The following is a 12850-nucleotide window of genomic DNA, read 5'->3' on the forward strand; positions in this document are numbered from 1 at the left end:
CACCTCGCTGTATAGCTGTGAAACATGAGCGACTTACAGCTACCAGGAAAAGCAGCTCAATAATTTCCATCTTCACTGTCTGCGGTGCATTATGGGTATATCCTGGCAGGATAAAATCACAAATGCGGCAGTCCTCTCAAAGACAGAGCTCCCAAGTGTGTTGGCAATAATTAAACAGAGGCGGCTTCGGTGGATCGGACACATCCCCAGGATGGAGGAATGTTGCATACCCAAGGACCTTCTGTATGGTGAGGCAGCTGGGGCCAGATGACAAGTGGGGGCCCGAAGCTTGGACATGAAGGCCCTAAATGGTGACTATTGCACCTGGGAGTCACTAGCTGGTGAAAGAGAGAAATGGTGTCACATCTTGTGGACTGGTGAGCACTACCACAATGACCAGTTGCTACAGCAGCTTGGCTACAGGCACCAACATCAAAAACAACAACTCACAGCGTCACTTGGCAGCTTCATGTGCAGCACTTGTGGCTGCCTCTCGCTGATCGGCCTTCACAGCCATCAGCAAAGGTGCACCAAGAGAAGACAACCCACCCAAATGGAGTGTTTGCTGCAAGTCTTTCGTAGATGGAGGGATGCAACCCAACTGGACTAGTGCTCCAGAGGCCTGGTCTAATAATCCAGGGGCACAAGTTCAAACTTCACCACAGCAGATGGGGAATTTAAATTCAGTTAATTAAATAAATCTGGAATTTTAAGAAAAAAAAGCTAGAATCAGTAATGGTGACCCTGAAACTGCAGGATGGTCATAAAAACCCACCTGGTTCACTAATGCCCTTTAGGGAAGGAAATCTGCTGCCCTTACCCGGTCTGGCCTACATGTGACTCCAGCAATGTAACTGAAATGGCCTAGCAAACCACTCAGTTGTACTCAAGGTGGTGGCTCCTCGCCACCTTCTCAAGGGCGATTCAGGATGGGGCCGCCCACGGACCATAAATTAATGAAAAAAAGATGACTATAGACCACGAATCATACTATGCGGCATAGCAGCAATACCCAATACGGTGCCAAAGCTTCTAGAAAGTTCGGAGAGAGCAGTGGAGGCTGGATTCATTGAATATATTCAAGGCTGAATTAGACAGACTTTTGGTAGACAAAGGGAGTCAAGTGTTATGGGGTAGACAGGAAAGTGGAGTTGACGTTAAGATCATGGCTGATCTGATTGTATCAAATGGCAGAGCAGGCTTGAGGGGCCGAATGGCCTACTCCTGCTCCTAATTCATATGTTCGTCTGTTTGCATGATGACACACGCGCACACAATTTTCAAGTAGGGGTTACTGGATAATGAACTGGAACCTTGGCTGTATTTTCACTCACAAGCAAGAGCTGATTACACTGCTGTTCTACCAGAGTTGAATTAACTCAACACCAACTAGGGTTCAATTCTGGGAGTTCCCTAGTTTGAGTGGGCAGCTCAATGATTGGAAAGACCCTGAAATTTCTTCAAAAACGCCACAAAGCTAATGTGAATTCTTATACAAATGTTTAATTTTGTCCTCCATCCCAATAACCCCACACAGCAAGTTTAAAAACTGCTGAGCTTAGCAATTCCACAGAGTAAAGGATTGAGTTAAATCAGACAGTGAGCTGTGTGCATTAAGCTGTTTGACTATCAGTTTCAATGTTTAACAGCTTTCCGCAACATCCGAGCAAAGATAACCAAGGTCCACTCAGCAGGTTTGGCACTGCCTCATTAACGATAACCAGGTTTGTCCATTTCGCTCGAATTTCACACAGCTCCAACCACAGCTAACCCAGGTGAGAGACCGCAGCTCTTCCACAATTCACCAGGAGTGCTATTCCAGATTTAAGATTAAAAAATACACATTCCTGTTCTTCTACATCTCCGACCCTCACTGTCCCCAACGATCAATAGTTCTTTGTATTATACTGTAGTCAATCCTGGATTGGGCTGATTCATAACTTGCATTTACATAGCACATTTAACATTGTAAAACGCCCCAAGGTGCTTCACAGGAGCATTATCAAATCAAACTTGACACCGAGCCACATAGGAGATAGTAGGGCAGGTGACCAAAAGCTTGGTCATAAAGGTAAGTTTTAAGAAGTGACAGAGAATGGCAGCGAGGTTTAGGGAGGGAATTCATGAGCTTAAGGTCGAGGCAGCTGAAGGACGACCAGAGAACTGGGAGGGTTGCAGAGAACTGGGAGGGTTGCAAGAAACATAGAAAATAGGAGTGAGGTAGGCCATTCGGCCCTTCGAGCCTGCTCTGCCATCCATTAGGATCCTCCAACTCAGTAGCCTGTTCCCGCTTTTGCCCCATACCCTTTGATCCCTCTAGACCCAAGAGCTATATCTAACTCCTTCTTGAAAACATAGAATGTTTTGGCCTCAACTGCTTTCTGTGGTAGTAAATCCCACAGGCTCACCACTCTCTGGGTGAAAAAATTTCTCCTCATCTCAGTCCTGAAAGGCTTACCCCGCATCCTTAGACTATGACCCCTGGTTCTGGACTCCCCCACCATTGGGAACATCCTTCCTGCATCTACCCTGTCAAGTCCTGTTAGAATTTTATAGGTTTCTATAAACCTATAAATCCCTCCTCACTCTTCTGAACTCAAGCATATATAATCCTAATCGACTCAATCTCTCCTCATACAGCAGTCCCACCATCCCAGAAATCAGTCTGGTAAACCTTCACTGCACTCCCTCTATAGCAAGGACATCCTTCCTCAGATAAGGAGACCAAAACTACACACAATATTCCAGGAGGGGGAGCTGGAGCTGGAGGGGGTTGCAGAGAACTGGGAGAGTTGCAGAGAGCTGGGAGAGGGTTAGAGAGGTAGGGAAGGTTGTAGCAGCTGGCGGGGGTTAGAGAGAGAAATAGGGAGGGTTGTAGGAGCTGGAGGGTGTTACAGAGGTTACACAGCCCTAAATAACATCCAGTGTCTCAAAAGTGATGCACAAATAATGGAGTCAAACTATTCTGCTCCTTTACCACCAAGGAGTTCCAGGATTAACAGTGTATTTCTCCCTGCTAGTCTGTTCACAATTGAAGTTGACCATGGTCAAAAATATACTACTTTACCCCACATCTAAAAAAAAGGATAAAAACACACAAGCCATTTTAAACCCAAAATCAGACTGACTTTCAACAGAAAACAAAAGATCACAAATATAAATACAGAAGAGAAACTCCACATGCCCACCTTGCTCATCCTGCTACAGAAACCAATAGTCTTGCATCACCTCTTCATCCAAGACTCCAAAAGTTTTTGCCTCCATTCACTTGAATTATACCAGGGTATAAAAGGGTTAAACTATGAAGGCTTGTCATAGTCTAGACTTGTATTCCATTGAGTATAGAAACTTAAGGGGTGATTCAATTGAGATGTTTATGATGATTAAAGTATAGATCTGCCATGATTGAGTAGAATGGACCTATATTCTCTAGAGTTTAGGAGAAGTGATCTCATTGAAATGTATACAATTCTTAGAGGGCTTGACAGAGTAAACATAGATACGCTGTTTACTCTGACTGTAGAATCTAGAACTAGAGGTTTATAATTTGGGGACAAGAGGTCAGTCATTTAGGACTGAAACAAGGATAAATTTCTTCACAGTTGACAGTCTTGGGAGCTCTCTACCCCAAAGATCTGTGGATGTTCAGTCATTGAGTCTAATCAAAGACTGAGATCGATAGACTTTGGGCACTAAGTGAATTGAGGGATATAGAAAGTTCATCCATGATCTCACCGAATGGTGGAATGGGCTGAGGCCATATGGCCTACTCCTGATCCGATTTCACATGATCTGCCATTTAATTAGAACAGGCAGAAGGGGCTGAAAGGCCTACACTTATTCCTGCATTCCAATCATCCAGCTGGAAAGTCAATCCAGGTATTACTGAAACTGAAGCACTCCTTGAAACAAGTCCTCAACAATTTTCTACCTTTCATCCTTGTGCACACAAAATCTGGTCCCTGAGCAGTGAGACTGAGGCCAGGGGCTTTACAGCTGCAACAAGGTGCCTGTTAACCTGCCCGATTTAAAAATAGGACCCCGACAAAAGGTAGATTTTATGGGCTATAGAACATGTATAAAATGGCAAGGAGAAGGAGGAAGTGGAAGACGACAGCACACACCCACTACCTATTCTTCAGTCTACACTAGTAAACATCGTCTCCCGAGACAAGGCGGCCAAAGAAGAAGACGACTACTAAACAGACTCATCAGTGTCAGGTACACATTTATTTGGAATGGGCCAGAAGTCAAGGCAAAATAGCACAAATGCAAATCTGTACACCTATAAAGCACTGCATCCAAACCAGTCCAAACGGACAAGAATCAAATTTGCTCTAGTTTGACTTGATGCCAGGAGAAACTTTAGGGGCACAGAACTCATCATAAATTCTCACCAGTGGCCAGATGGAGGCCAGCACAGGGTCCCCTTTGGACAGGTGAACACCACTGCTCAGGGACCAGACTGCGTGTGCACAAGCATCAGGAGTAGGCCATACAGCCTCTCAAGCCCATTCCACCATTCAGTGAGATCATGGCTGAACTTTTACATCAACTACACTTTCCTGTCCTATCACTACATCCGCAGTGGCCAAAGTCCATCGACAGGTGAACAACACTGCTCAGCGAGGGCTGTAAAACACTACCTCTGATTAGGTATGGGTGGATGACAAGCTACAGGTGCTGTCCACACCCATTCCTCATCTCTCTTGCTGCAGTCATATGCTCACTCCCACATCTATTTGAAGCACTTTCGGGCACACATCAACATGCAAATTGGGATATAACCTAAGGGGTCAGATCACGCACTAAAGCTAAACGGGTGCCAGACCACCTTGCAGTAGTTTCAACAACCTCCAGGACAGCTTCTGCCTAAAGACTTTGCACCGGAAGAATGTTCTTGGAAGGGTGTCTGGGCAGCGCTCACGCCTCGGAGTCAGAGGGTTACAGATTCAATTCCATTCCAAAGACCTGAGCAGAACAATTAGATATTTCACGTCAGTACCAAGGGAGTCCTGCACCGTTAGAGGTTAAGTCATGCAGTTTGTAAGACTTTGTAAAATATATATGAATCTCCCATGGCATTTATTACAGGAATATACAATAAAATACTTGCATTATTTCCAAGAGCAGAGAAGTTCGTCCTGGTCAATATTTATCCCTCCATCAACTAAAAACAGATTTTCTGGTCACTACCACATTGCTGTTTGTGGGATCTTGCTGTGTGCAAATTGGCTGCCGTGTTCCCTACATTACAACAGTGACTACACTTCAAAAAGTACTTCATTGGCTGTGAAACACTACTGAGACATCCTAAGATCTGGAAAGGCGCTATATAAATGCATGCTCTTTTACTGTCCGGTCGAGCCATTTTAGGGCTCAGGCATCATTAGTGCTACACGTAGCAATACATTAGGTGTCAGCTAAGTAAGCAGACGTCATTCCTCTAGCAACATTGGTTCGAAGGTGAAGTTTGTTTTACATATGGACTCCTGTACCTTGCTGACAGAAACCTGAACTCAACTTATTCATCCATCCTCCCAAACACACACTGAGCTGTGGTTCTGCTCTGACAGACCAGACCCCAGGTCATAAGGAGAGCAAAAGCCAACCTGATTCATTAACAAAAATCTGCATGGCAAAAACAAAATAACTTAAAAACTTGAATATCTGCAAACTGGAGGGCACCAGAAAAGAATGACCAAGTTTCTTCAACGTGCACCTGCACCAAAGCTAAACCGGTTAACAATTCTGCTGCACAAAACATTTTTTTTTTTAAATAACAAAACTAAAACAGTTAATTAAAAAAAAAAACAGGAGATGATCAGAATACCAGCGTGATTTGAAACAATCATTTTGCAAAAAATAGTAGGGAGCATTTTCTCAATTTGGAACCCAATGCAAAAGGGAATCTGCTCCTTTTCTTTTTAACTATTTCAGTCCTAAGATGTCACTCAGCAGTTGGTGAGGGAGAAATGGCGCTGCCTTGGCTAAACATTGAGAGAGAGAGAGAGAGAGAGAAACAGAAAGACAAAACACAAAAGAGAGGGAGATGACAATAAACTCCCACCAGAGCTGCTCAAAATCACAAGAGAGGAGGGGGGGAAGCAGGGCTCCCCATGGTCTGACTATGTATCCAGATTCAATGTATCGAGTGCAGATGGAGACAGAGTGAAGAGAGAAAAACTTGTCACAATATGGCAAAGGAAGCATCAAAGTGCCGCCTGCCATCCTCACTCTCTCCCTTTCCCTGGGCCATATCTCAATGGATTAATTGAATATCACACAGAAACTTACTTTAAATCGCATGCGGGCCTGGCCTATTCCTGTTTCCCACCACCCCGCGCCCCCCTCAAAAGAAAACAAACAGCATTCCCATCTTCAGGAATTTAACTCTTTGTTACCAACTGGGTCCCATTGTTTTGCCGGGAGTAAAGGGTTGAAATATCCCCCAGAACCTCCTCTCTGCATCTCAAGGCATGTGGGAGAGGGGAGGGGGGGGGGGGGGTTATTTAAAAATATTCACCCCTCCCCCTCATCCCTGCCAAAATATTTCCCAAAAAAAAAAGAAAATCCGCAGCATAAAATAAAAACACATCGCCTGCTTTCCCTTGCACATCCCCTCAGACTAACACCACAGCATTCCAAGCCAAAAAATAAGCTCTTTTATTTAGACGCATAATCATCAATAAAACGGACAATGAGAGATTAGGAGGGAGAGAGAGAGATTTACCATTTTGAGGCCAGCTTTGGCAGTGGAGAGCGGCTCCTGCTGCTCCCCGCACTCCGAGGCGAGCACAAGGCGTGCGGGAAAGTTGCGCCGTCCATGCGCAGTCTCCCTCTCCCTGTCCCCCCAGCTCAGCCTGTCTGCACTGGCTCATCCAACATGGTTACACCAGGAGGGAGAGGGAGAGGGGGCACCACCACACACACACACACACTGGCAGAGCCTTGCACACACTGTAAATCCTGATTGGAGCTTCTCGATCAGATGAGGATTGTCTGGATTTAAAAGCAGCCAATTCTCTCTCTCTCTCTTTCCAAGTTCTCCCTGCTATATTGTTGAAAACACCACACCACACAAAAATAAAACTCTTTCTCCCCCCCCCCCCCCCCCGTCGTTTTGCAAACAGATCAAGATCCCACCAGCTCCCATCTTTTTCTAGTCCTTTTCTTTTACTCCCTCTGCAACTACCTGCACTGACCCCCTCTTATTTTTTTTTTAAAAGAAGTATTACTTCAAAGTTTTTTTTGAAAAAAACATACATTTAGACAAAAGTATTGCAATTCAGGATAAAATGTTTCACGTGGGAGAACAAAATGCAATAAGGACTATGGCTCAGACTGAACTATTCGGAGTCAGAAGCCCCCAAACTCCAGATACACAAAATCTAGGCTGACAGTGCTAGTGCAGTACTGAAGGAATGTTAGACTGCAGCTCTAACAGTGCATCAGATGAGACATTAAAGCGAGACCCCAACTGCCCTCTCCCAGATGGCACTACTTTGAAGAGCAGGTGCATTCGCCCCAGTGTTGTGATGAAAGGTCACAGACCTGAAACATTAACTTGGTTTCTCTCTCCGCAGATGCTGCCTGACCTGCTTTTTCTGTTTTTGTTTCAGATTTCCAGCATCCACAGTATTTCACTTGTGATTTATCCTGCAGCCTACCTCACTAAAAATAGATGATCTGGCAATCATCACAGTGCTGTCTGTGGGATCTTGCTGAGTGCAAATTGGCTGCCTCGTTTCCCACATTAAAATGGTGACTGCACTTTAAAAATAATTCATTGGCCGTAAAAGTGCTTTCTGCTGTCCTGTGGTCATGAAAAGGTGCTATAGAAATGCAAGTCGTTCTTCTTTTGAAGAAAAATGTGCACTAGCTTAGTTAATTTACAGACAAATATATATATCACCTGTTAGCAATGATAGGACTGTAATACCAAGTCAGGTTTAATGGATTGACACTAAGTCATGCAGTTTGTAAGACTTTGTAAAATATATGAATCTCCCATGGCATTTATTACAGGAATATACAATAAAATACTTGCATTTATATAGCACCTTTCACAACCTTTCAAGATATCCCAAATCACTTTACAGCTAATGAGGTACTTTTGAAGTATAGTCACCGTTGTAATGTAGGAAACACAGCAAACTCCGACCAACAGCAATGTGATAATCCACCAGCTAACTGGATTGCTCAGAGAGCACAGGTGCAGACTTGATGGGCTGAATGGCCTCATTCTGTGCTGTATGATAATTTGTCTTTTGAGTAATGCTGGTTGAAGGATAAATATTGGCCAGAACGCCAGGGGGAATTCCCCTGCTCTCCTTCAAAATATATATATATATATTTTTTAAATTCTTTCATGGGATGGGAGCATCGCTAACAAGGCTAGCATTTGTTGCCCATCCCTAATTGCTCGAGACAACTGAGTGGCTTGCTAGGCCACTTTTGAGCCAACCACATTGCTGCAGGTCTGGAGTCACATGTAGGCCAGACCAGGTTAGGACAGTAGATTTCCTTCCCTAAAAGGACATTAGTGAACCAGATGGGTTTTTACAACAATCGATGATAGTAATGGTGCCATGACACTGTGACTAGCTTTCAACTCCAGATTTTTATTAATTAATTGAATTTAAATTCCACCAGCTGCCGTGGTAGCATTTGAACCAATGTCCCCAGGGCATTAACATTGGCCTCTAGATTACTAGTTCAGCAACATTACTACAAAACCACTGCCAAGGGGGCAACGGGCACCACAGTTTAACACCTCATCCAAAAGACAGTTCCTCCAGCAGTGCAGCACTCCTTCAAGAATGCACATGAGCATCAGCGATAATGGACTTAAGTCCCTGGAGTGATGCCTTGATTCTACAACCTTCTGACTCAGAGAGAGAGAGTGTTTACCACAGACCCACTGCTGACAGTCCTAACACAAACAGACACCATGCAACCACGCAATTTATTATTTTACTAAGTACAGCCATAGATTCTTTTAAGGCTGCAGAGTTCAATTTATATTCAGTAACCGCTGGGCCAGTTCTTTCTATGAGGCAATTGCTATCTATGCTGGAGGTTAGAATCCTGGTTTTGGTTTGTGGGAAGGTCTGTTGGGAGCCTGGCTCTGGTTTCTTCCATCCCATGAGAATTTTTCTGTACTTTGGAAATGTATCTATTTATTCCTTTAATTTTTTTTTTAAAGTGAGACAAATAAATTTGCATTAGCCCATGTGTGACACACAGCAAGTGCCTCCATATCTGGAGTATTTATAATATATTGCAACATTGATTGGGAGCAGGCTGCACAAGTGTTCGTGTCTTCAAGGCATTTTTCTGTGCAACGCCACTTTCGCATGAAGAGGGATTGAGAATGAACACACATTTGTACTTTTAAAAAGGCTTATGGCATTTTCCCATTCCCTCACAAAACAGTCCAATAACATACTTGATAATTGTGTTCAAGCAGAAAAAAATAGGCTCTTAGGTGAGGTTAAATCCGTTACTCTATCACCTTGGAATCATACCCAATTATGACTCAATGGCTTCAGGAGACAAAAGAATAAGGGGCCTGAATGAAAGAGATTTTTTTTGAAAAAGTTTATGTAAAAAGTGGGTCAATGACCTTTACTAAAGATCTGGCAAATCTGTGCATCATGAAAGTTCTGCTTTCTGCTTTGCAGTTAAGTCTGTGGTTAACATTTAAAAAGGAGCTAGACTACGTGGGTGTTTCTAACATTTACAGAAACGTACCAAGAGGTGAAGTTATATATAACTTCCACTAAGTAAATTGCAGGTTTAAATCTTCCAATAAGATATAGGTGCACATACACACTCATGTACACACCTAAGGCTTGGAGAACCTCTAGGCCCTACCCTTCCTTCAAAATCAATAAGCTTTTTAAACCAAAGTTTGGGATTGTTTAACCATCACTATTTCAACCTTGATGCTCCGTGCTAGGGGTCTGAGTCATTTAATTAGGTTCATATATTTTGCAAAAATTGCCGTATGGTTATAGGGATGAGGCCAGCAGTGTATCCAGGACTGCCTGCAGTAGATAGGTTTAAAAAAAAAATCTACCTGCAATCCCCTTTATCTGCATAAACTAATATAGTTAATCTGGCCTTGTCAGGCCCCTTACTTCCCCATTGGGTCCCTTCACTATTTGATTAAAAATAAAATTTAATGCAGCAAGAAGCCTTTGTATAATATTTTTTTTTTAAACTGCACATTAGGAGTAGACCTCTCGGCCATTTGAGTCTGCTCCGCCATTCAACTGGCTGATCTGATTGTAACCTCAACTCCACATTCCCACCTACACCCAATAACTTCTTTTAAGACCCTAGGATGAAGTCCACGAGGACCTGGGGACATGTCAGCCCACAGCGCCAACAATTTGCTCAGTACCACTTCCCTGGGGATTGTAAATTTTTTTTTTTTTTTTGAGTTCCTCCCTCCCTTCCATTTCCTGATTTTCAGCTATTTCTCGGATATTACTTGTATCCTCAATAGTGAAGACCAATGCAAAATACCTGTTCAATTCATCTGCTATCTCCTTATTTTCCCTTATTAATTCACCAGACTCACTTTCAACAGGACCAACGCTCACTTTGTTAACTCTTTGAATGCGGAATACAGGCTTAAAGACAGGATTCTTGGTAATGTGGAGGAACAGAGGGATCTTGGGGTCCATGTCCATAGATCGCTCAAAGTTGCCACCCAAGTTGATAGGGTTGTTAAGAAGGCGTATGGTGTGTTGGCTTTCATTAACAGGGGGATTGAGTTTAAGAGCCGCGAGGTTATGCTGCAGCTCTATAAGGCCCTGGTTCGACCACACTTGGAATATTGTGTTCAGTTCTGGTCGCCTCATTATAGGAAGGATGTGGAAGCTTTAGAGAGGGTGCAGAGGAGATTTACCAGGATGCTTCCTGGACTGGAGGGCATGTCTTATGAAGAAGGATTGAGGGAGCTAGGGCTTTTCTCATTGGAGCAAAGAAGGATGAGAGGCGACTTGATAGAGGGGTACAAGATGATGAGAGGCATAGATAGAGTGGATAGTCAGAGACTTTTTCCCAGGGTGGAAAGGGCTATCACCAGGGGGCATAATTTTAAGGTGATTGGAGGAAGGTTTCGGGGAGATGTCAGAGGTAGGTTCTTTACACAGAGAGTGGTGGGTGCGTGGAATGCGCTGCCAGCGGTGGTAGTAGAAGCAGATACATTAGGGGCATTTAAGCGACTCTTGGATAGGTACATGGATGATAGTAGAATGAAGGGTAGGTAGTTAGTTTGATCTTAGAGTAGGTTAAAGGTTCGGCACAACATCGTGGGCCGAAGGGCCTGTACTGTGCTGTACTGTTCTATCTTCTATGTTCTTTTCTAAATATCTATAAAAGTTCTGTTTTTATATTTCTTGCCAGCTTTCTCTCATACTCTAATTTTATCTTCCTTATTAATCTTTTAGTCATTCTTTGCTGTTTTTTATATTCTGTCCAATCTTCTGACCTGCCACCCATCTTTGCACAATTATATGCTTTTAAGTTTGATACTATCTTTAACTTTTTTTGTTAACCATGGATGGTGGGTCCGTTGGATTTTTTCTTTCTCATTGGAATGCATCTATTGTGTATTCTGAAATATCCCCTTAAAATGTCTGCCACTGCATCTCTATTGACTTATCCCTTAGCCTTTGCCAGTTCACTTTTACTAGCTCTGCTTTCATGCCCTCATAATTTCCTTTATTTAAGTTTAAAATACTAGTCTTAGACCCACTCTTCTCTCCCTCAAACTGAATTCTCGTAAGCAAATGGCAGTTATGTTTTTCTCTTTCTTCTCCTATAGGCACTTGCTGGGTTAGGTTCCACAAGCATTGGCAGCTATGGCTACTCTTCACGTCAGTCTAGCGAGACAGTGAGCCTATATAAGAGCTATAGTGTAGGGAGTAACATATTAGCAAACATATTAGCTAACAAGAAGCAGACAGTAGGGATGAATGGGCCATTTTTTGGGTTGGCAAACTGCAACTAGTGGAGTGCTACAGGGATCAGTGCTGGGGCCTCAACTATTTACAATCTATATTAATGACTTGGATGAAGAGACCGAATGTATGGTCACTAAATTTGCTGATGGCACAAAGATAGTTGGAGAATAAGTTGTCAAAAGGGCAAACAGTCTGCAAAGGGATATAAATAGGTTAAATGAGCGGGCAAAAACTTGGTAGATGGAGTATAATGTGGAAAAATGTCAACTTATCCACTTTGGCAGGAAGAATAGAAAAGCAGCATATTATTTAAATGGAGAGAGATTACAGAACTCTGCAGTATAGAGTGATCTGGGTGTCCTGGTACATGGTTCACAAAAAGTTAGTATGCAGGTACAACAGTAATTAGGAAGGCAAATGGAATGTTGTAATTTATTGCAAGGGGAATGGAATTTAAAAGTAAGGAATTTTTGCTACAGTTGTACAGGGCATTGGTGAGACCACATCTGGAGTATTGTGTACACTTTTGGTCTCCTTACTTAAAAGGATATAATTGCATTAGCAGTTCAGAGAAGGTTCACTCGACTGATTCCTGGGAGGAGAGGGTTATCTTAGAGGAAAGGTTGGACCTGTATCCAGTGCAGTTTAGAAGAATGAGAGGTGATCTTACTGAAACATACAAGATCCTGAGGGGATTTAACAGGGTGGATGCTGAGAGGATGTTTCCTCTCATGGGAGAGACTGGAACTAGTAGGGACAGTTTTAAAATATGGGGTCTCCCATTTAAGACAGAGACGAGGAGAAAATTTTCTCTCTCTGAGGGTCATTAGTCATTTGATTGGTACTCCATCCACTAAGTCAAACATTCA

The 12850-nt window shown here is 43.1% G+C and overlaps 1 protein-coding gene across 2 annotated transcripts in view; it reads right to left on the reverse strand.

The window, feature by feature from the left end:
- The window catches only part of LOC137350646 (zinc finger and BTB domain-containing protein 47-like), a 298101-nt gene that overhangs the window by 267614 nt on the left and 17637 nt on the right, over positions 1-12850 (reverse strand). Inside the window, exon 1 of one of the 2 annotated variants that reach the window (XM_068015450.1) lies at positions 6734-6953. The exons of the other annotated variant lie outside the window; for it this stretch is intronic. Within the exon in view, the coding sequence (XP_067871551.1) occupies positions 6734-6736 (3 nt within the window). The 5' untranslated portion in view covers positions 6737-6953. Of the gene's footprint in view, positions 1-6733; positions 6954-12850 lie in introns of those variants that run through there. 2 annotated transcript variants of the gene reach the window in all.

Source organism: Heterodontus francisci, chromosome 2 (assembly GCF_036365525.1).
Source record: "Heterodontus francisci isolate sHetFra1 chromosome 2, sHetFra1.hap1, whole genome shotgun sequence".
Classification (NCBI taxonomy): Eukaryota; Metazoa; Chordata; class Chondrichthyes; order Heterodontiformes; family Heterodontidae; genus Heterodontus; species Heterodontus francisci.